The 21208-nt window shown below is 47.6% G+C and overlaps 1 protein-coding gene across 1 annotated transcript in view; it reads right to left on the reverse strand.

Annotated features, from left to right (window-relative positions):
* Positions 1-21208, reverse strand: part of LOC149357173 (protein GPR107) — a 69929-nt gene that overhangs the window by 11281 nt on the left and 37440 nt on the right. The window contains exons 10-13 of the mRNA XM_089584470.1: positions 18747-18820; positions 9403-9520; positions 6240-6370; positions 1035-1128 (exon numbers count right to left, since the gene is read on the reverse strand). Of these exons, the coding sequence (XP_089440596.1) occupies positions 1035-1128; positions 6240-6370; positions 9403-9520; positions 18747-18820 (417 nt within the window). The remainder of the gene's footprint in view (positions 1-1034; positions 1129-6239; positions 6371-9402; positions 9521-18746; positions 18821-21208) is intronic.

Raw genomic sequence — 21208 nt, forward strand, 5'->3', positions numbered from 1 at the left:
GATTTTCGATTATACGACACCCGGATTATACGACGGTTTCGCGCGGTTCCCTGAACGTCGTATAATCGAGGTTCCACTGTAATACGAACCCGAATATAATACGAGGTGAAGTTTTAGAGACGCGAAATGGGAAAAAAAAGTTTTACCCGCGTATAATACGAGTGACGCAAGCTCAGAGAAGACATTTATTCAAATCGCATCCCGCACTCCACTTCAATCACTTTCTTCTTCAGTAGCGCTTTCTTCGGACATTGCTTTGTCCAACAAATCATCCCAAATGTACTCATCTTCCGTGCCATCGAGGGCGTTCGAGCTGCCACGCTTCTTAAGCCCGCTTCGGCCACCCGGTTGGCGTCACTGCAGGCTCACCTGAGCGCATCCACTCTGCGTAGCACCGCTTGACTTCGTCCTTGAACGGTTTGTTTACACAACCATCAAGCGGCCGCGAAAGCTTCGTCGTGTTCCGCTGCACGCGAAAGGGGCTTCTTTCTGTCATGGCCATCCACGAATGCTTCCTTCGACGACAGCAAACTACCTCCCGGCCGCACCGTTGCCGATGTTCTCCGCAGCTAAAATCACCTTTCACTTGAAAGCAGCCAAGTACTGTTTTTGAGACCCTGACATCGTGCTCCCCAAAACAATATCCACTTCGCGAAGCGTGCCTTACATGAGAGCATGTGCATTGTCAACAGGCACACGGCACACCACGAACCCCGGCGCACCCAACAGATCAACAAAAGAAACGACGTCGTGACGTCGTTTGTCGAGAGTAACGAAGCCAAGCCGTAGCCACGCGCCAACAGCAAAGTCAAGCTGTAGCCACGCCGCAAAAACGAAACCAAAACTTCAAGCAACGTCGAAAATTTTTGTTCGGACCCGCAAATAGTACGAGGCGGAAATTTAGGACGCTTATTATGGAAAAAAAACCTCGTATTATACGCGGGTTTTTACGGTACTTCCGCTGTTTTCGGCCGAAGCGTGCATGCACTATCACCTCTGCCCATATGCAGGTTGGCGAAGGCTGCAAAACTCACCATGACGTAGAAGTGCCGGAACAGCTTGAGTTTCTCCAGGTTGATGGCTGCCTTGCCATCTGTCTGTGATGCCTCCTGTAGGTGCCTGATGGACCTGTGTGAAATCAGATCGGCAACTCAGGACAAGTACATTCCTCTGCCTTCATGACTCTGCACCAATTTCAAAAAGCATGTCCACAGTGGCTTTCAGTGGGTCATTGTTGCCTGCCTCTAGACACCCCAGGGAACGATTACAGGGCAGAGTTCCAGGCATGCACACACACAAAGAAAAGAGCAAAGTGTACACAAGAGCCAGGCTGCTACAACAACTGGGGAAGCAACACTACGACAAACTTGTGAGCTCCACTGACCCTGTAATGTCTGGCATATCATCTGTGATACAGTGTGCGAAAACGTGAAAAATCTGCATTTCTGCCAGCAGAATAGCATCAACTGTTAACATACCATACTTAATCGCGCAACGAACCCACTTTTTTTTTCCGAGAAGTCAACATCAATTATTAATTTAGGCAGCGGGTTCATTACACAGGGAAAAAAAGTTTAGACAGACTTCTCTGTGAAAGTCGAAATATCATATGATATGTCCGCCTGCTCACCAGCCTGTCTGTCCATCCATGCTAATTAACAAAAGCATACAGTCCGCTACGTTCGTTTCGCCGGTGTTTAGCATTGTTAATTCAAAAAGTGTCGGCTGTATCATGGCGTGATCAGATGATTTTGACAGTCGACTGCGCAGCGCGATGAAGCGAACATGCTGAACACCAGCCCCAAAGGTCAGGTGCGCGTTTTTTATGCAAGGTTAAAAAAACTCCCAGGACATTAGGTCATGAATGCGTAATACAAACGTTTAAGCGTTCGCTGTGATGCAAGAGGGGTCGCGCATTTTTGCTCCCGATCTCGAGCTCATCAAATCACTTGGAGGTCTGAAGGTCCTATTTCAGTGTAGAGGATGTTTTATAGAATAAGATAAAGATGCTGTGTTATCATCAGTGCATAGCACCTCTGCGCGTTTCCAAGGTCTGCGCTGCGGACGGCACAAAACTGAAAAATGCGCTCAGTAAAACTAACGCTTAAAAAAAAAGTCAATTCCCAACAAACAAAAGTTGGGGGTGGGCTCATTATGCAAGTGTACGCGAGTACCACATTTACCCAAGTGTAAGTTGACCTGTTTTGTGAAATTTGCAACTCTTAACCCCTTAACCGTTTTGGACGAGCTGTGCTCGTCCTTGCCAAGCCATCCCCAAACCGTTTTGGACGACTGTAGTTCGTCCTCTCTGAATAGGTTCTTCTCTTCCTCGTTTCGGACGAGCAGTGCTCGTGTGTGGCTTAGATGACATTTTGCTCGACAGATGGCAGCACTGACCTGTTAATTTCGTTTTCTTCTACCACATAAACATTTTTTTTCGTATCGCAACCTGGGTTTTAAAAATGGCATCCGGCGGAGGCGACGCGTGTTTTACTGGCCCGTCTTCTCGGAAAAGACGCTCTTCTTCGTCGTAATCTTTTTCAGACGATGGTGACTGAGACACCGAAGTGTACATTGTTTCAGGGAGCGAGGACGACAGTGCTGACGTTGTGCTTATCAGTTCTTCCGATGAAGAACTGGACAGCTCAGAAGCGAACTTTGCGAGCGCGCGTCAGTGCATGGTCAACGTCAGTAACATCCCTATATGACATCCTCGGTTTCCTTTTCTTGCTGTTCCCGGTAAGATGTTCATTATAAGCTTGCCTGATGACTTGCTTGAATACAGTCGCCGACTGATTTTTCGGACTCCAAAAATTCGGACATGCTCGATTATTCAGACTGCTTCGTGGCACCGCCACTCTCCCCATAGACCGTAATGTATAACAACTGCCGAAACTTCGGACATCTTGCAGCCTCTCGTTTGATTTTTCGGACACTCCTTGAGCCAACTCGACCGGCAGCACTTGCCGCACCGACGCGCGGTTCACTTCGCTCAATGCCATTTTTGTTTTGAACTGAGCCTCCTTGCTGCCCCGCGAGGTGGCGCTACTGCAAATTCCCGCTCATCATCATCGTTTCCGCGTGGTTCGGTAGCGCGCCGCATGGTGGCGCGCCACACCAGTTCCGGCCGCAGCTTAGTAAGCCATCTCAAGGCAATCCAGGAGCCACTTTGTTTGTTTATCCGGCAGCAAGCCCGCGAGAGCGCCGTGGTAGCACGCAGCACTGGAGATGCAATATTAGCCTAGGGCGGCGTACAGCCGGCGTTTTGTCATCGAAAGGGGTCTGTTGAACCCCGAGTAGCAGTATCAAGATGTTTCGTTGAAGCGCGCGTGAGCATTGACTTATGCAACGCCAGGCCGGCGGCAGCAAGCCCGCGAGAGCGCCGTGGTAGCACGCAGCGGTGCAGATGCGATGAGGCCCGACGGCTCTCGAAACGATGTCGGGGAGGAGGCAAGTAGAGGAGGTGGTGAAAGAAGGAACGGAGAAGAGGAGGAGGAGAGGCGGCGTTGGGCGAGGAGACATATGCAACGCCAGCCCGGGATCAGCCAGTGCATGTAAAGAAACGATTCTTTTTCTTTTTTTCTGAATTTGTTTTTTCGGACACCTGTTTATTCGGACATTTCCGCGGTCCCCGTGAGGTCCGAATAAACGGTCGGCGACTGTATATTTATCGCTCATTACCAGCAGGAAGTTGGTTTTCCGTGATGTCAGAAATAATAAACTTGAATATGCTAATTTGACTTCGTGTTTGCTTCAGATATTTTTTAAAGATCGAATTCGTGCTTTTTTATTGCAATAATATTCGAAATCAGGAATAAAAAAAATAAGCAGTTTTGTTAAGAAATTCGTTGATATAACAAAACGGTGAAGGGGTTAAGTGGGGGGGAGGAGGTCGACTTACAATTGAGACCAAAACCTGGCACAGCCAATAAAAGAAAGGAAAACGATGTATCAGGGAAGCTACGGCAGGTTTACAAGTTTTTGTTTGCTCTGCGGCTTTAAGCATAGCATTCAGTTATTGTGCATGCTTCTTAGCAAGAATTTTTCATTTTTTAGTTTTACTGCACACCCCAAACTCATGGGTGTATCGACTGTTGATGAAAGGGCCGCTATTTCAATCGCAGAGGCTCTGGCAGTGCTTCCGGAGAGTGTCAATGGTTGGTGGATGAGCCGACACCCTCGACACCATTCCCCCCCCCCCTTTTTTTTATTGTGCTGCTTGGAGTAGGTGCATTTGACTTGACCGCCGGCCACATGCTTTGCCATGAGCTCTCCAGGTTTGAAAAGCATTCGGCACTCATTCACTGCAGCATTCAAGAGGGTGGCCATCATTTACGCCAAAGAAACCAACTAGGCAGCAGGTCACAAGTTCCGACGTTTCTGAACAGGTGGTGCGGGAGTGGCGGAGGCAGCGAGACAAAGTTTCTGACTGTGATGCCAAGTGAAGAGATTTCTGCGGGCCGAAGCTGGGATGCTTTTCGGAGCTGGAGACCAAGCATGCAGCGTATGTCATCGAAATATGTGATCAATCTCCCAGTGACATACGAAATGATCACGCAACAAGCCCCAGTCTTAGCTGCAGAAGCTTGAATACTCCAAGCAGACTTTAAAGCCAGCAGGGCTTGGGCTTCGAATTTTATGAAGAGGGTGGCTGGCTTCTCTCTTTGTCGGCGTACTAGTGCATGCCTGCCACTTACGAGGAGAAAGTTCTAGCCTTCCATAGGCACTCCCTCAAACTATGCGACCCACAGCAATACTTGCTCGGCCAAGTGGCAATGCCAATCAGACTCCTGTCTACTCAGACATGACAAGCAACATGACAGTGAGCATGAGGGGAGCTCATGAGGTGAAGCTTCTCAAGACAGGAAATGAGAAAATTAGGTTCACTGTCATGCTTGGCATATAGCACAAAGTTCCGCCCATACATCGTCCATACACCGTCCGTAGCTCAGAGGTAGAGCACCAGACGCGTAATTCGGAGGTCGTGGGTTCGGATCCCACCGGCGGCATGTGGTTGTTTTTTCTTCTGCTTTTCTAATCAATTAGCTTTAAGCGATAACATATTCAGTAATATTCTAAATTGATCAACACCACAAAAATAAATAAATCAATTAAAAAATCCCCTGTGCCCCTTGGTTTCTGTGGCTGTTGGCTTCTGTCATCGTCTTCAAAAGAAAGACGATGTCATCGGGAATGTTCCCGAAAGGTGTGTCTGTACGAGTGAACGAGAAGGGCTTTATGACGGACGACATGGAGATTGGTATCATCTGGTGTGGCTTCTGAGGCCGGGGGCCTCCCTCAAAGATTGCATTCCAAACCTCCTCATGTTGGACTCATTTCGAGGTTATCTTACAGCCAAAGTGAAAGCACAGCTGTGGAAAGAACATACAGACATGCTAGTGATTCCCAGTGGTCTGCCGGGGCAGCTGCAGCCTCTATACATTGGCATAAACAAGCCTTTCAAGGTCTTGCTCTGCTGTGAATACGAGTGGCTGGTGGCAGAAGGGCCCGAACTTGCACCAACTGGGCACATGAAAAGAGCCTCCCTGGAGTGCGGTTGGGTAATTTCCGCTTAGACAGCTGTTCCACGCAACACTGTGGTGCGGTCTTTTGTGAGGTGCGGACTTTCACTGGATGTGCTGTGGGACGACAGCAGCAGCAGTACTGAGGATGACGATACAAGTGAGGACGAATAGTACATCTAGGCAATAAATTTTCATTGTGGAGCGCACCCATTGCTATGTTTTTTTGGTTCTTTTTACCGGACATGAGATTTTGGGGAGGGGGGGGGGGGGGGGTCGAGTTACGTTCTGGTTGACTTACAACTGTGTCAATACGGTAAATGCAGTATTTAAAGCAAGGTACCAGGGTCAGCTGTCAGAGGTGTAAGAGGCATGCTGAAAGATCAATTCATGAAAATGCTAACCCTAACAACAAAGCAGCCCAAAATTTGTACGGTCTATTGTTGCACTGGAAGACTATGAAACAATTTTGAAATCTGCTTCTGATATACTGCACGCGTCGGCCCATTTGCATGCAGTCTCATCCTCATGAGACATTCAGAAATCGCCAAAATTATCTCAATTTGATTACGCCGCAACAACCTTTCTCTTAACAAATCTCCTAGTCTTTTGCACTTTGGCAATGAGGGAACCATTAGTGATGTCCTGGAAGTTCAGAACTTGTATCCGATGTTTTCCATACCAGGGTTAGGGGGAGGGGGGTGCCCCACCACTCACCAGACCACGGGGAAGAGGATGGCTCCGCAGCAGAGCAGGTCCACCAGGATGAACACCTCCCGCCAGGTGGTGTGCTGAGACTCACCCTCCTCACTCTCCTCCATGATGATCTGGGCCACATTGGCCAGCAGCTGCACAGAGGGAGGGAAGGAAGACAGTCAGCGCACAGGGGGGACAGAAGGAGCACTAGTGCACTGCAACCCTGCAACTTCACTGCAAGTCTCCCACAAAGGTGCCCCTTAACCTCACATAGAGCACCAAAAACCACACAGCATGCAAGATGGGAGAACACTGCGAGGGAAATAAAAAGTGAAGTGAAAGCGAAATAAGAATGTGAGAGGACGACCAGAGAGAGGCTCAATGGTGCACAGTCTACAGTCAAATTTCATCATAAAAAAAACACAGACATTACAAATTATCAGCTATATCGAACTGTTCCTAATTATTTTCAACAAACATATGAGTTTCTTAATTTAAATACTGAACGCAGTTTGCTGCAAGACGGATATAGTATCAAACTGACAAGCATCAATTATTTTCAACAAACATGTGAATTTCTTAATTTACATACTGAACGCAGAGTGCTACAAGACGGACATATCAACCTGACAAGCATGCCTGCTCGGATGGCAGGTGGCACGCTTTGCCTCGATACACGGGTGACTAGCGGTGGTGCAGCAAGCGTTACTGCCACGGTTCCCGCTTCATCTCGAACTTGTCAATGGTGCCACAGAAGATATAGCAGCGAGAAATGATGAAAGCCAGGCGGTCACATCCATTTGCGCCTCTGGCACTTGTAGATATTGCCCCGGAACCACCAGTGACATGGTGAATTGTAGCTTTCGAGCAGCCCTCCTCTGCTCACGTCGGTTCTCACGAAGCGGAAGTGGTGAAAACAGCAATAGCTTTAGTGCTGGTGTCCCAATTTTTTACGACATCACTGCAATGAGAGGAAGCCACCCTAGCAGGTGTTTTACCTGCCACCTCCACATGCTGCGGTGCTCTGTGGAGAAGCCAAACTAACTGGCTTTTGCCGCTTGGTTTTTTGCAGCCTTTGCTGTCGCTGCAAGCAACTTTGAAGTGATGCTAAAGCTACGGAAAAGGTCTCCTAGTTTCCATTCTTTTGCTGATAAAACTTCGCTTCTCCAGTGTGAGTTTTTGGAAAAATTTTCTATTACAAATTTCAGCTATATCAAACTGTTTTACGTGTTTTTACCCATTTGCTACAACGAGGTTTTGCTTTACCGTAAACCACTTTAGCTTTTTACAGTACAAACTATGCACAACAGCATGGGCCATGCAATTTACACCAGGCAATAATCCCCACCCCATGGCAGTGGCTGCAGCCACAGCTGGTTGTTGGAATCGCATGCAGGTGCAGGATGGCCCAACTGTATCAACAAAAGTCTACCCACATAGAGCAACATGCAGTGCTATATTCTGCAATTCGTGCAGCATTCTCACCACCACCACCACAGCTGTGCAGTCACATGACATTTTGTAGGTAGATAAATTAGGCCTCCGCTTGCAAACATCAACTGGTCCTTGCTACTTGCTCGGCACTTTCTCAACAATAAGGTAGAGAGGTGTCAAACTTAAAGACATAACGCCTGCTTTTGCTCACTGCACATGTTGTCACAGTCAAGAGTCAGTAATTAGCTTTTCAATGCATACACAAAGGTTTCATCAACGACGTCCCTGGCATCACTGCTACGTCACAGAAAGCATTGCCTTCAACTGTCCAGCTCAGTTTAGACTTCCTCTTACTTGCTAATCTAAAATCGTTATAGTCATTAACAGTAGGAGTGCTGCTGCTACAGCACTGCCATGGCATAGACGCAGCAAGAGTCGTTAGTGTATGGCCCAAAGACCCCACTGTCCACGACCTTCCGCAAAGTGTCCTTTCCCGCCAGCACTGCCCCCCAAGTGTGTCCACCTGTTAAGTGTGGCTGTGCCTCAAATGCACCTGGAAAGGACGTCACGCTAGGCGGCATGACTGGTGCAACACACTTCATTCGCACAGTGCCCACCTACTCGAGTACATACCAACAAAACTGGGCAGGGACAATTACTCAAGTGCCCTCTCAAGATGAAAAACCTGCCAGTGGAAATGCAAATTTCTAAGGGTGTGTGAATATTTGAAACTTTCGAATAGCGAATCAGATATCCTCCGATTCAATTTGTGGAACCAATCAAATAGTGCAGGTAGAAGGTTATTCAAAACTAACTGAGTATACTTTCAGGTTCTTCAACAGTTTTCAAATAAACGGCACGAAGTTTCAATAAAGCACGCCATAATATTCGTCAATGAATATCTCAAAAACAGGTCCCCACTCCGACGCCATACAGCATGCTACCGCAATTGGTCTGCGAAGTATACAAAGTTAAGCTCCATGATGCGGTCCATTTGTGTAGTCAAGTTCCCAACGGTTGTATGGAAACCAAAATTGGGCCACATGGTAATGCTCAGGCAGGTTTAACACTGATGGCCTATCTTGGAGGCCATGGCTGATACTATGTGGTTTTCCCACCCCTCTCAACTACAGAGATATGGTGCTAGTTTATTTGCTGTTGTCATCAGTAGCAAATAGTAATTGTCCTATAAGTATGACACGACTGTCATAGAGAATACACTGTGTTGCGTACCCCTAGTGGAGCTCAATGCTGTGTCTTCTGGCAGCTAAATAGTTACACCCCTAGAAGTTAAAGAGCCATACCACAGCAACACTGCTACAACTTTGCTGTTTACACCCTATGTATTGCATGAGTATCCACACAGGAAGCAAATATTCGTAAAGATATTTGATATGTATTGAATTTGGTTCTATCACCATTCGATTTGCACTCGATTCGGTTTTTAGCTACATTACTCATACCCGCTTTGGTTTTTAAAAAGTACCGTTCACACACTCCGACAAACTTCAACCTCCAAGAAGGCAATCAATACTGAGAAAATGGTAATCTGTTTGGCTGCTAGACCTCTGCTCTGCTGCACCTCCAAGTCCCATACATGCACTACTTTTGCATCCTTTTCTGAGGCGGACACTTTCAAAAGTGAGGCTGGCTCTGCACAGGAAAAGTTTCTGCGACAATACACTTTTCAAGGTGACAGTTCAGCATAGCCGCACAGGCAGGCAGACGTAGCTCCAGTGGGGCTGCCCACCTGGAGGGGGATGACAATCATGAAGATCTTCTTGTCCTTGTCACTCAGGATGTGCTTGATGAAGGCCCAGCCAGTGCCAATCAGCACAATGGTGATGAACAGCAGGGCACCCTTCAGCCTGGGCACAGAGACAAGGGAGCCACCTCACTCACCAGACGTCACTTAACCGACCAGGGCATTGATGCATACTAACCGTTTGAAAAGCTCCTTCCAATGCTGATTAAATGCACAGTCCCGGCCATAATATTACAGAGCACGTTTTGGTGATCAAACACTTGTCATGCCTTACCCAGCAAAAATTAGGAAGTACTTTATACATATGTTAGCACACGCTGCAAGTGCACTTGCATATGAGCCTAATAAACCATCATATTTTCTCTATGACAGGAGTTCTCAAACTGGGTTCCGCAGGCTGCTTCTGTGGGTTCCGCGAGCACCTGCACCGGCCTACCCCTTTCCGGTACACTTCTGGGGGGCACATACGAAGCAGACATGCACCCGATTTGTAAAAGTCACTCCAGAGCGTTGGCTCTTCTTAGCTCTTCCCCAGTTTCGTGCCGTCAGCGTCAGTGCTATCCACAGCACAGACCTTGGCAGCACGCCAAGACGCTGAGCGCCAGTAACGGCGCTGCATGTTGTATTTTGACAGGAGCACTGGTGGTGATGTCTTGTGCGGCGAAACTGGCAACATGCCACGACACTGCTGCACCCAGCTATGCTAGTGCACCTAAGTTTAGAACGCCGGCAAGGCGGTCTGGATGTGGCATGGCGCACAAGGCGACGCGTGTTGCGTGCACTCGTGCGTGTGGCAGCTGGAAGTGTTTTTGCAGGCGATTCGATGCCTTCGACAGCGCTGGGGCGGAGTTTTGCACCCGGCAAGCCCATTTGCACTTCAAAGCCAGTAACTGTTGCAATTAGGAAAAAAAACAAAAAAAGGCAGTGCCATGCTGATGCTGCAGTTGTGTGCAGTCCAGCCAGTCGAGTGGACGAATGCGGGGGAATGTTTGTCTTGTGACTACAGTTTTGTGCAATCTTGTTTGGAGGTTGGAGGTCTGAGCATGAGCGAGAGATGGACATTGTATAAAAAACTGAAAAGTGAAAGCTAGAACAAAAACAAATACTTACAAAAGTGAATGAAACAGCAAGAGAAAGCCCATTAGGTCCACAGGCAACACCAGCTGATTGTGACACGTTTGATGACTAATTGTGAGGGGGGGGTCCTTGGCACATATTGGAGGCTGTTGGGGTTCCTTGGGGCAAAAAGGTTTGAGAATTCCTGGTCTATGGAATGGTTTGAGAAAATTTGAAATGCTGAAGTGTGCTCTGTGATATTTTGGCCACACCTGTACATGAAAACTGCGTCTACACAAAGTTGATTCTTCTAACCTGCTCGTAAAAACTCTCTAGGCAGGTGGCAAAGAATAAGCATAGGAATACATTCCAGCCAATCTGAAATGACTCCACCACGCAAGAGCATTTGCTCAGCATCAACAAAGGTTACGCGACCAACGCAATGCACATTGGGGCCAATGCCCACGTACAACGAGCATTGTACTAGAATATGGGACAGCAAACACTGAGATGCCACAAACTGTGGGAGCACGCCAGATGGTCACAGTATCTACCAAAGATGCACACGAACATCAAAACTTCAACAGCCTTTGCCTTCCACATGACAAAACTTGGTAAGGATCTGAGTTACACAAACATGTCGACAAGAAAAGAATGCGAAGCCTAACATGCACCCTGATTAGCAGCACATGCTTCAAGGCCACTGTGAAGCATCCTCATTTCGAGAACCAGCCTCGTAGCACAGACAAAAAGAGTGAAAAACTCCTCATTCAAACACAACAGTGCCTTTCTTCTTTTTCTGATGAGTCAGAAACATACAGACTGCATCGCACCTCAAATCAACTGTGAGAAGCGATCTGATCACATCCTGCACTGGGTCTAATTCTCACGTACTGTCAGTTACTGCCTAAACAGTACGCAATGATCACTAATTTTTTTCCAAAGATGGATTAAATTTTATGCAAATGAAAAAGCTTGTACAGCTATTTCACCAGGTCTGGACACCTGCATGGTTCCTCGCATGGGCAGTTGCACTGCATGTCCACTGTGGCTGACTACCACTGCCACCCTTGCCTTCAGAATTTTATACGAAAAGCAGTTTCTTGTGCACTGCGGCTCTTTGGAACACATTAAATATACCCATTCTTTAATGGGTTCAAAACCTTGCACAAACTATTTAGACTGAATGCTAATGGCATGGAATTATTTCTGCACAGGAAAAGCCATCACTGCAGGCACACATAACGGTCATATGCTCTTCCCGAAAGCTGTCACTGGTCACCAACCAGCAAAGGCAGCGTCCTGACAAGAACCCAGTGCCACACATAACAATGTCCATATCTGCACTCGGCAAGTCAACATTTATGCTGCCATTAAAACTGCCCTTCAATTACTCTGAACGTGAAAGGCCTCATCAGTGTTTTCGAGTGCTGGATTCAAAATACCGATACATTTAGAAAACCACATCGGTCAACTGATCTTGATGCCTGTACTGCTGACATTAGTATTTAGCTGAGAAAGAAAAGGGCACAGCAGTGAAAAGGCACCATCAAAAACTTGGCCATGCCACTGGTGAGTCAAAATTAGTGCCAGAGTGGTCCGAATTAGTCCATTTGCAGAAACTTTAGCACGTAATGAATAACAACTACATGATGGTCATGCTTCGTACACACTAAAACGTCACTGATGCATTTCCAAAAAAAAAAAAAAAATGATGGAAAAACGTACAATCCAAAATGCCTAATTTTGAAAAGTAACTGCCGGTTGAGGTACGATGGTATTTACTAACAATTTCACTTCATAAAAATATTGATTAGCATTCCTTGACCTAAGGTCTGAACAGCTCCTTTTTTTAGTGCGCGCAGAATTTGGTCCACATCTGCGTTGTCTTTAGCGCGAAAGAAACTTTGCAATGAAACCAGTACGTCGACTGCAATGGTGAAAGTAGCCGGGATTCCTTCCTCTTTCTCGGATGCTTCGCCCCCTTGCACAGTGCAATGCGGAGAAGCTGTCGCAGCAGCTGGCTGTGTTGCAGCGTTCTTTGGTTTCAGGCTGCGTTCCCGAGACCCAGCCTGCTCGTACGTATGCACATCGTTGTAGTCATCAGACGCTTCAACCCTTTGCCCCTAGGCACTGCGAAGCAGCTGCTGCATTTCTCCTCTCCGTGTCACGTCGCCACAGGAACGGCCCTCTCGTAAGTGAGTGCACTGTTTTTAATGCAAAAGCACTAGCGGTTCTGTTCTCCGCGGTTCGAGCCACGAAAATGCGGGAGGCCCACCTGCCCTGCAACCTGCCCACCATGGCACTGCGAATCAGCTCAGTGTGGTCAAGAGGTGGTCAGCCTCTCGAAGAACAACCTGTGCAAGAATGAGCTTTACAGGACCTCTGCAAGAGCAACCTGGGTCTCCCAAGCCCCACCAGTGGCTGTGTTTGAAGCAGCCACCTAACGGGGCAGTGGCACATCCCGTAACCGCTGCACCATTGTGCCAGTACTGGTATGAGGACTCCTCGTCATCTATGAATCCATGCAAGAGTACTTGCATGAAAAAGAATTCTTCATCCCTTTGCAACGAAGCACTGCAGAGGAGCCACCACGGTGAGAGGCTGCCACTGCATGTCCATCGTTAATGTCGTGTGCCCCCAGATTTGGACCCCTCGTATGCTTACACATGTGCGGTTGGTAGCTAAATCTATTAAGGGGAGAGCCTTTAATGCCTCATTGTTGTCGACAGAAAGTTGTCAGCAGAGGTGTCACGCTTTTCGGTTGGTTGAAATGGTTATGACATCAGAGTGCGCGGATTCGAAGTAATGAGGTCAGCCACGGATGCCCAACGCCCCCTTCTGGAGCACACAACAACTAATAAAAAAGTTGTCGTCCACTCCGACAGTCCTAAGGCGTCCGTAGGTGACCACATTACATACTTCATTACTGCGAACAGAGCCATGGATACAACCGAACTTATCGAAGCAGAGAGAGAGTCGTACTAAAGAAGCAGTCAAAGTCAGCAGTCAAAGTGTGTAGTTGTAATGTGTAGTCAAAAGAAGCACTAGTACAGCACAAACAGTTTTGCAGCCAATGCCAAACAGTGCGTCAGGAAAGGCTTCCACCATGCAGCACTTTAGAGAGCCAAAGTGCCCCCTGAATTTTTTACATGTGCAGAATTTGCCAAAATTTTAACGCACTAGCCGGGAAATCATATTGCCCAGTAACATGTTAACTGGAAGCAAAATAGTGTAACTCTATGAGACATCTTATTGCCCATGACTGTGAGCGTACAGTTAAACCTCGATGTAACGAACTTCAGTGCAACGAAATCCTCGATGTAAATATGTATTCCAGTTTTCATAACTTCCATAGAACACAATGTATTTTTAGCTTCAATATAACAGAGTACATTTTCCTGCACTTTCAATGTAACGAAATTTCATTGCTGGCTGAAAACGAACCTGAGGAAAAATTGTATTGCGGGCGCGAGTGGTTCTGCAGAGCGCGGTCTGAAGCGCGCATCAGAGGCATAAGCAATACGGGTGCCGCCCAGTGTTCACATACACAGACACAGCACATAAGCAGATGCAGATATGGCGACGATCATATAGTGGCAAGCCAGCCGCGGCATCTCGGGTAGTACGGGCAAGGGTGGCATGAGCGTCTGCGTAGCCTTTATCTCTGTTATCTCACCCAAAATCGGCACCAAATGCGATGTGCTGCCTGTGCACAAACGCAGTACACCACATTTATCGTATTTACAGATGCCCAAGGCTTGGGTAAGAGCACTGGAAAGGTCAGTGCTATAGGCACACCTGTCTGCTGTGAAGCTAATCGCACTCTTCACACCTGACAAACTCGCTTCTCACTCTGACAATGTGCGTATGCGCAAAAAGACATGCACTTGCGCTTACAGCCATGAGGGTCGCAGCAGTTGCAGCGGCGCAATGTGTCGTCGTGTCGGCGGTGTGCTTGGGGCATTGACAAGAGGATGATGATGACAGCACAACCAAAACCCAAGACAAGTGCATCATTCCCATCACCCGCAAGGTACGTGCTGAGGCGCCTCGAGGAGCTCAGAAAATGAGCAAGACACGCATAATGCCGCTGCTGCTGGCAAAGAAAGGGCAGACGGACCGGTTTCATTGCAAATGAAAATTTTCCTGTGAGTTACTATCTGCACCATACTTTTGGCAGATTCTTAGCATGCTAGGAGACAAATTTCAATGTAGTGGAATTTCAGTACAGTTGAACCTCGATATAACGAAGTCCTACTTGCAGCCAAAAATTTCGTTACATCGCGAATTTCGTTACGTCGAGGTTCCCATGTTTCAGCTGTCAAAATAAAGTATAACTGGTTCAGGAACACTGCTTGTTGATGGGAACTTGTAAATCACTTATTGAGGAAATACACAAGAAAATCGAGTAATAGTATCGCTAACAAGAGCACCGGATGTTTTTTTCTACATCAGGAGCATAATGAGTGATAGCAAACACCGCGACGGCATCATTTTTCTCCGTGTGCGCATAGCAAAAGAACGAGCGCAGCGCCTAGTACTGAAAGCCGCCACAAGATGTCGCTACTGGTATCATCATCATCAGCATTGAACATTTGTAGCCGGGGACGCATCAGAGAAAAATAAAGAAAAATGTTCGCATCGCTCACGCCGGCGCGGTGGGATTGTGCTCGCGGCGCGGTTATACTCCGACGTAGCGCGAGCGCGCGTGCGCGCGCGGCACGGCGACGTCACGTCCGCGAAACAGCGGCGCCCGATCGCCAGCGTGTTCGGCGGCTACCGGCGCGCTCTGACGGCGCCCGGCGCGGAATGCAGCCGGCTGCATTTCGCGCGGGCCGCGCCGAAGCCGCCCACCCAGAATGCACCGCGCGCGCCTCCCACGCCACGCCTCCCCTCTACCCCCTTCGCCACTCGCCTCCTCTGCCAGGGCACGTTTTTTTTTTTTTTTTTTCGCCGCTCACCCGTTTTAAAGGTACGACCACACTAGCTCCACGAGTTTGTCAACACTGAAGACTTGTTTTTGTTGTTGTCTACGAGGACATCGCACGCAAAAAAAAAAAAACGAACGGACGCTGCAAGAAAATTCCGGTTTGCGCTTTCACGTTCAGAGTCTACAGCTCGCCAGTGGCGTCATGGCGCGGCGCGTCTTGAAACTTCCATGCCGCGGGCTTTGTATGCGCACGACAGATGGCGCGGCGGTACGTTCTCGCACACTGCCGGCAAAATTGGCGCGTAAAAGGGCAAATACAAACTGCGTTTCGTCTCGGCTAAACTTTTAGCTCTCATTCGATTGTCAAGGTAGCTCCTGGCACATGCATGCGATGCGCACGGACTTCGTTACATCGAAAGTGCGGAGCAAAATTACTTCGTTAAATCGCGAAAAAAAATACATGGTTTTCAATGGGGAAGTGATTGGGAAATGAAAAAAATGCGTTACATCGCGAATTTCGTTACATTGAGGTTCGTTACATCGAGGTTCGACTGTATTATGAAGTAAACTGCCGATTTTACTGACTTCGTTAAATCGTGGTTTAACTGTACAAATTGGGAATACATGAGGTTTTAGTGTAATTGGGCTCAAGTGTAATGCTCATGACGCAGCAAAGCGCCATCCTCTGCCGCCAGTACACAACACGCAAAAAGACCTTGCATTCCCTGTTGTTCGCGTTGCTCTATTTGCACTACAGCAGCCCAGAGCTCACTTGGCAACATTGCTTTCGCACCCAGGCTTACGAGGACTCGTACACAGATTACTTACGGTACAGTTAAACCTGGATATAACAAAGTTGAAAAAAGTCCGGGATTTTTCGTTACACCCAGGTTTTCGTTACATGCAGTTTTTGCAAGAAGACCTGAAAGGGCAATGTGGAATGGAAACCAAAATAAATAATAAATGTATGTGAAATCACCTTGCTTTACAGAAACCCCATGACTCGAAGTCATAAACATGGAGAAACGCTCCATGATCATGCTGATAGCGCGACTGCCACAGGAGCCTCTGCCACTGTTCGCGCAATGTTATGCATGGGGTGGGGAGAGTGGGAGAGGCGGGGGCACCGATCAAGCTAGAGGAGTGTGCCGCGGAGGCACACACTTCTTCCCAAATGTTCCCTCTCTTGGTGTGCTCACCACTGTTGCCCCATGAAATGGACTCGTCATGTTGCGTCGCTGGCACTCTCCGCCGTCCCTGCTCCAGAGTTTCGACACACGAGAGCTATCGGCGCCGGAATCATGTGAGCAACCGCACAACAGCGATGGACGTGCGCTGCTTATGTCATTTCGTTTTTGCTGTGCCCTATCATTTTTCGCTGCTTCTGAGCATGAACTGTTGTAGTGCCACGTGGTATGGCCTTCCAAAATCGAAAGCAACGAAGTTGCACCAACGGCGCTGGAGCACGACACTTACACTTTGGCTGAACTGAGGTCGTTGCGATTGTTGACGCTCCTCTCATGTCGGTTCGTGCTTTATTGTCCTGAAACTCTGCTGCCAAATTTCATAAGTCAGCACAAGCTAAGAGACAGTTGGCTTAGCGAGTTCGTTATATCAAGGTCAACCGCCGCTGCACGTTCGTTACACGGAGGTCTCAAATACACACGGTTCAATGGGAATTAAAAAACTTCCGTTACATTGAGGAATTCGCTTTATGGAGGTCCATTACATACATTTAACTGTATTAAGAACTGGAAAAACAGCGCAATGAAAGACGACACAAGAGAAGGACAAAACACCAAGAAAAAGAACAGCGTGCATCCCGTATGTGCACAAAGTTTCGCACAATCTAAAGAAGATAGTGAGCAAAGGAGGTTTTTTCAGCCAGGAATAAACTTAGCGGATTGTGCAAGCGTGTTAATGAGGATGGAAGCAAAAAAGGCTGCCAGAAGAAGCATAAGCGGAAGTTTGTTCAGTGTCGTGTTGGTGTCGTTTACAAGATCCCGACCTCTTGTGGCAGTTTCTACATCGGTGAGACGGGACGATGCATCAACGATGGACTGCGTGAACATGCTAAAGATATAGAGAACAAGTCTCGCAGAAACCATCTTGCTGTGCACTGTGCTGAGTGTGAAGATTGCGAAGCGCATCTCAATCGGGCAACTATCATCGCCCGTTACAAAAATGAGACCACAAGGCTCATTTCGGAGGCTTGCCATATCAAAAAGCTACGTAACACCTGTATCAGCAGCCCATCGATAAATCTACTACCTAAGGAACTTGCGTATCTTTATCAGTGACGTGAATTTTTTTAGTAAAGTTGAGTGGTTGCGCGGTATCTTTCTCTCATGCTTATTTTGTGTTACAGCGCTGGTGTTTTGTCCTTCTCTTGTGTCGTCTTTGATTGCGCTGTTTTTCCAATTCGTAAAACATGTACCAACCAGCCCGTATTTGCCCTCTTCTGGAATTTAACTGTATACATTGTGTATTCTAATCATGCAAAGTTGCAAGTTTGTGATGTGCAATATGTAAGCTGCTAATGCCACATCTGCCTTCAAGACTGCTCGTGTCAATGGACAGCGTTTAAAAAAAAGAAAAGAGAAGAACGCACTAGGAAGGGGACACAGCTTTGCGTGTGCTCTGGCGGCCAGATGCGCAGTGGCAAAAGTAACTGCAGCATGCTTCGATTTGTTTTTTTGTTTTTTTTTTATCACGCTTCATGCAGTGAGGTAGACAAACCACAGCTTGTCTTTGCTCTGAGCATGACGATGCCACGGTGAGTTATCTGGGAGCCCTGTTAGCTACTGTAGCTGTGTGTTGCTATTGCTCATTGCCATAGTATGCATGTCTTGTCTGCGCCACTGTGACAAGTTTTATAGAGCTGAGTTTTCTGTTCTCCACAATGACTGTCTCCTGCCCATCCATCATCCCCAGGAAGAAGCAGTCCTCCCTCTTCCAGCTGGAATGAGTGATGGAAGACCGGTCCTCCATTAATGTCAACACCAAAAAGGACTCTGTGACCATTGCTTGGAACTGAACGATACTGTAGCCCAGGTTCACGATCCGCATACAAAAACTGGCTTGCTGTCAACACACTTCTCTTTTGAAAGCAGTTGCCGGTGTTGGTGATGCGTGTGCTTCATCTTTCCTTCTCCAAATTGTAAAAGCTTCGATTTCAGGGAGAGGAGCCTTTTTTGCCAATATAACGTGGCACACACAACACACAGGTCAACTTGAATTTGTCCTCAAAAGAAGACCTTTCAAATGCAGCCGAGCTCCTGCAGCCAACTTGGCCCCTCAGAACGCAGCCAAGAAAAAAGCAAGTGGTGGCAGCACTCACAGGTGGGTGATGTAGAAGAGCACGGCCCATGCTTCGATGGGGGACCCATCCTTGGAGATGAAGTGGTAGTTGATCTGCACCACAGGGAAAAGAGGAGCACACACATTATATGTTATTTATTTACAATACCCCTAAGGGCCCTCGTGCGAGGGTATTACATAGGGGGGGGGGGGGGGGGGGGGGCGATACAATCATAAAAATATGGCACAGGAATTTGAACAAAATACACGTAATAATGAATTAAAACTAGTAATGTACACAAATAATAGCAACAAACAACGCAGAATAAAATACAGTGGAACCTCGATTATACGACGTTCAGGGGACCACGCGAAACCGTCGTATAATCCGGGTGTCGTATAATCGAAAAGCAAAGAATCCCCCCCCCCCATCCGGCCTCTCTTTTCGCGGCGAAATCTCGATGAAAGGGGCGCGAGAAAAAACATTTTATTTAGGAAACATTAAAAAAAAAATAGCTGCAGATAGTTCTGTGCCGCCAGTGTCGGAAAGCAGCAACACAAAAAGCGCCGTGGACGCAGCTGTCCTCGCTTCTTCAGCGAGCTGTCCTCGCTTGGGCGAGCGCGGCCTCGCCCGCTTATCTGTTTTTTCAGCAGCGTCCTGCGAAGCGCGTCTTATCTTTTCTCTTTATCTTTCCTCTGATCTTTTAACTCTCCTCTATCTGCACTTGGCAGCGGTGGTGGCTCGGCTGGAGCCAGTAGGCAGGGGCCCGTGCAATTTCCTTTTCATCCTTCTCTCAGTCACAACAACAACAACGCGCAGGCCGCGCCTCCTCGGGACTCCGACTGCACAGGCTCGACGAAAAAGAGAGCAAGTGCACTTGGCGGCCTCGGCAAGGCTCTCTTCCGCGCAAAAAAGGGGGTGCTTAGATTCGCATGCAAAGTTTTTTTTTTCGGAAATTTTTTTCCGAAAATAGGGGGGGGGGGGGGGGGTGCTTAGATTCGGGGGGTGCTTAGAATCGCGAAAATACGGTACATCCCGGCCTGCGTTTGCTGACGACCTTTTTTGACGGACGGTACGAGCCAGCCGTCGTACGAAGCGGGGTCCTTCTAAAATTTGCGTCGTATAACCGAGGTTTTTAATGCATTGTCTCTATGGGGGTCTTGCCGGGACCGCACAAATTCGTCGTAAAATGCGGGTCGTCGCATGACCGGGGGACGTATAATCGAGGTTCCACTGTACTCAGTAAATGCACATAATACAACAAAAATACCAAATCTGTTAGTCCATGGTTTGCTTTAACGAATGCTGAAACGATTGTGGGTTAACCTCAATAGCTATGTGTGATGGCAAGTTATTCCAATCTATTATAGTGCGAGGAATGAATGATTTCGCGTAGAGCAATGAATGGCATGTGATGCGTTTTATTTTGTTAACGTGGTCACGGCGAGGAAAGACTGCAGGGTGTGGCAAAAAGAAGTCGTCGTGGAGGGTGGGATGGTGATAAGTTTGTGAAGCAAGGTTACGCGAGCGAAATGGCGTCGACATGATAGCGGTTCCAACTCGGCACGTTGTTTTAATGCTGTGACACTGGTGAAGCGTGAATAATCTGAAAAGATGAAGCGAACAGCACGGTTTTGCAGGGATTCAAGGTTGTTTATGATGTAAGCTTGATGAGGGTCCCATATGGCAGAAGCATACTCAACTTTCGGGCCGATTAGCGTGATGTAAGCAAGTTTTTTTAAATGTGAAGGCGCGTGTTTGAGATTATGCCTAAGAAGGCCGAGTGCGTGATTTGCTGATGCTAAGATTGTGTTAATATGGTAATGCCAAGTTAGGTCAGACTGAAAGTGAACTCCTAGGTACTTGTAAGTTGTTGTAAGTTCAACTGTATCGTTATTGAGGAAGTAGGTTGTAGCAATTCGAGTGGAACGGTTAGTAAACGACATTAACTTTGTTTTAGATGCATTTAGAGACATTAGCCAGGAAGAACACCAAGCCGTTACAGCGTCAAGATCAGTTTGAAGTGAATGGTGGTCGGTTTCATTAGTAATATTACGATATATTACACAATCATCCGCGAATAACCTAATTTGAGACGACACACACTTGGGTAGATCGTTAATAAAAATTTAAAAAAGCAGAGGGCCAAGTACACTTCCCTGGGGGACTCCAGATGTTATGGGGACAGAAGACGAGTTAAAGCCGTTGACAGAGGTGAATTGTTTTCTGTTATCGAGGAATTGTTTTATCCATGAAATAACGTTGGGATGGAGATTTAAGTTTGTCAATTTGGTTAGGAGCCTGTGATGGGGAACGCGTTGGTTGGAGCAAATGGTGCATAGCAATTACTGGCATCCCCCCCAGCCCAAACATAGCCACCATGTGCTCTGCAAAAAATGCTAAGCAAGCAGAACTTGAGGGGACACCCAAGCTCTGCCCAAACGGTACGACACGACGGCGTTACTGGGTCCTCTTTGCGTACGACTTCGCAGACACGGATA

The sequence above is a fragment of the Amblyomma mixtum genome, chromosome 3, assembly GCF_055824585.1.
Source record: "Amblyomma mixtum isolate Tamu chromosome 3, ASM5582458v1, whole genome shotgun sequence".
Classification (NCBI taxonomy): Eukaryota; Metazoa; Arthropoda; class Arachnida; order Ixodida; family Ixodidae; genus Amblyomma; species Amblyomma mixtum.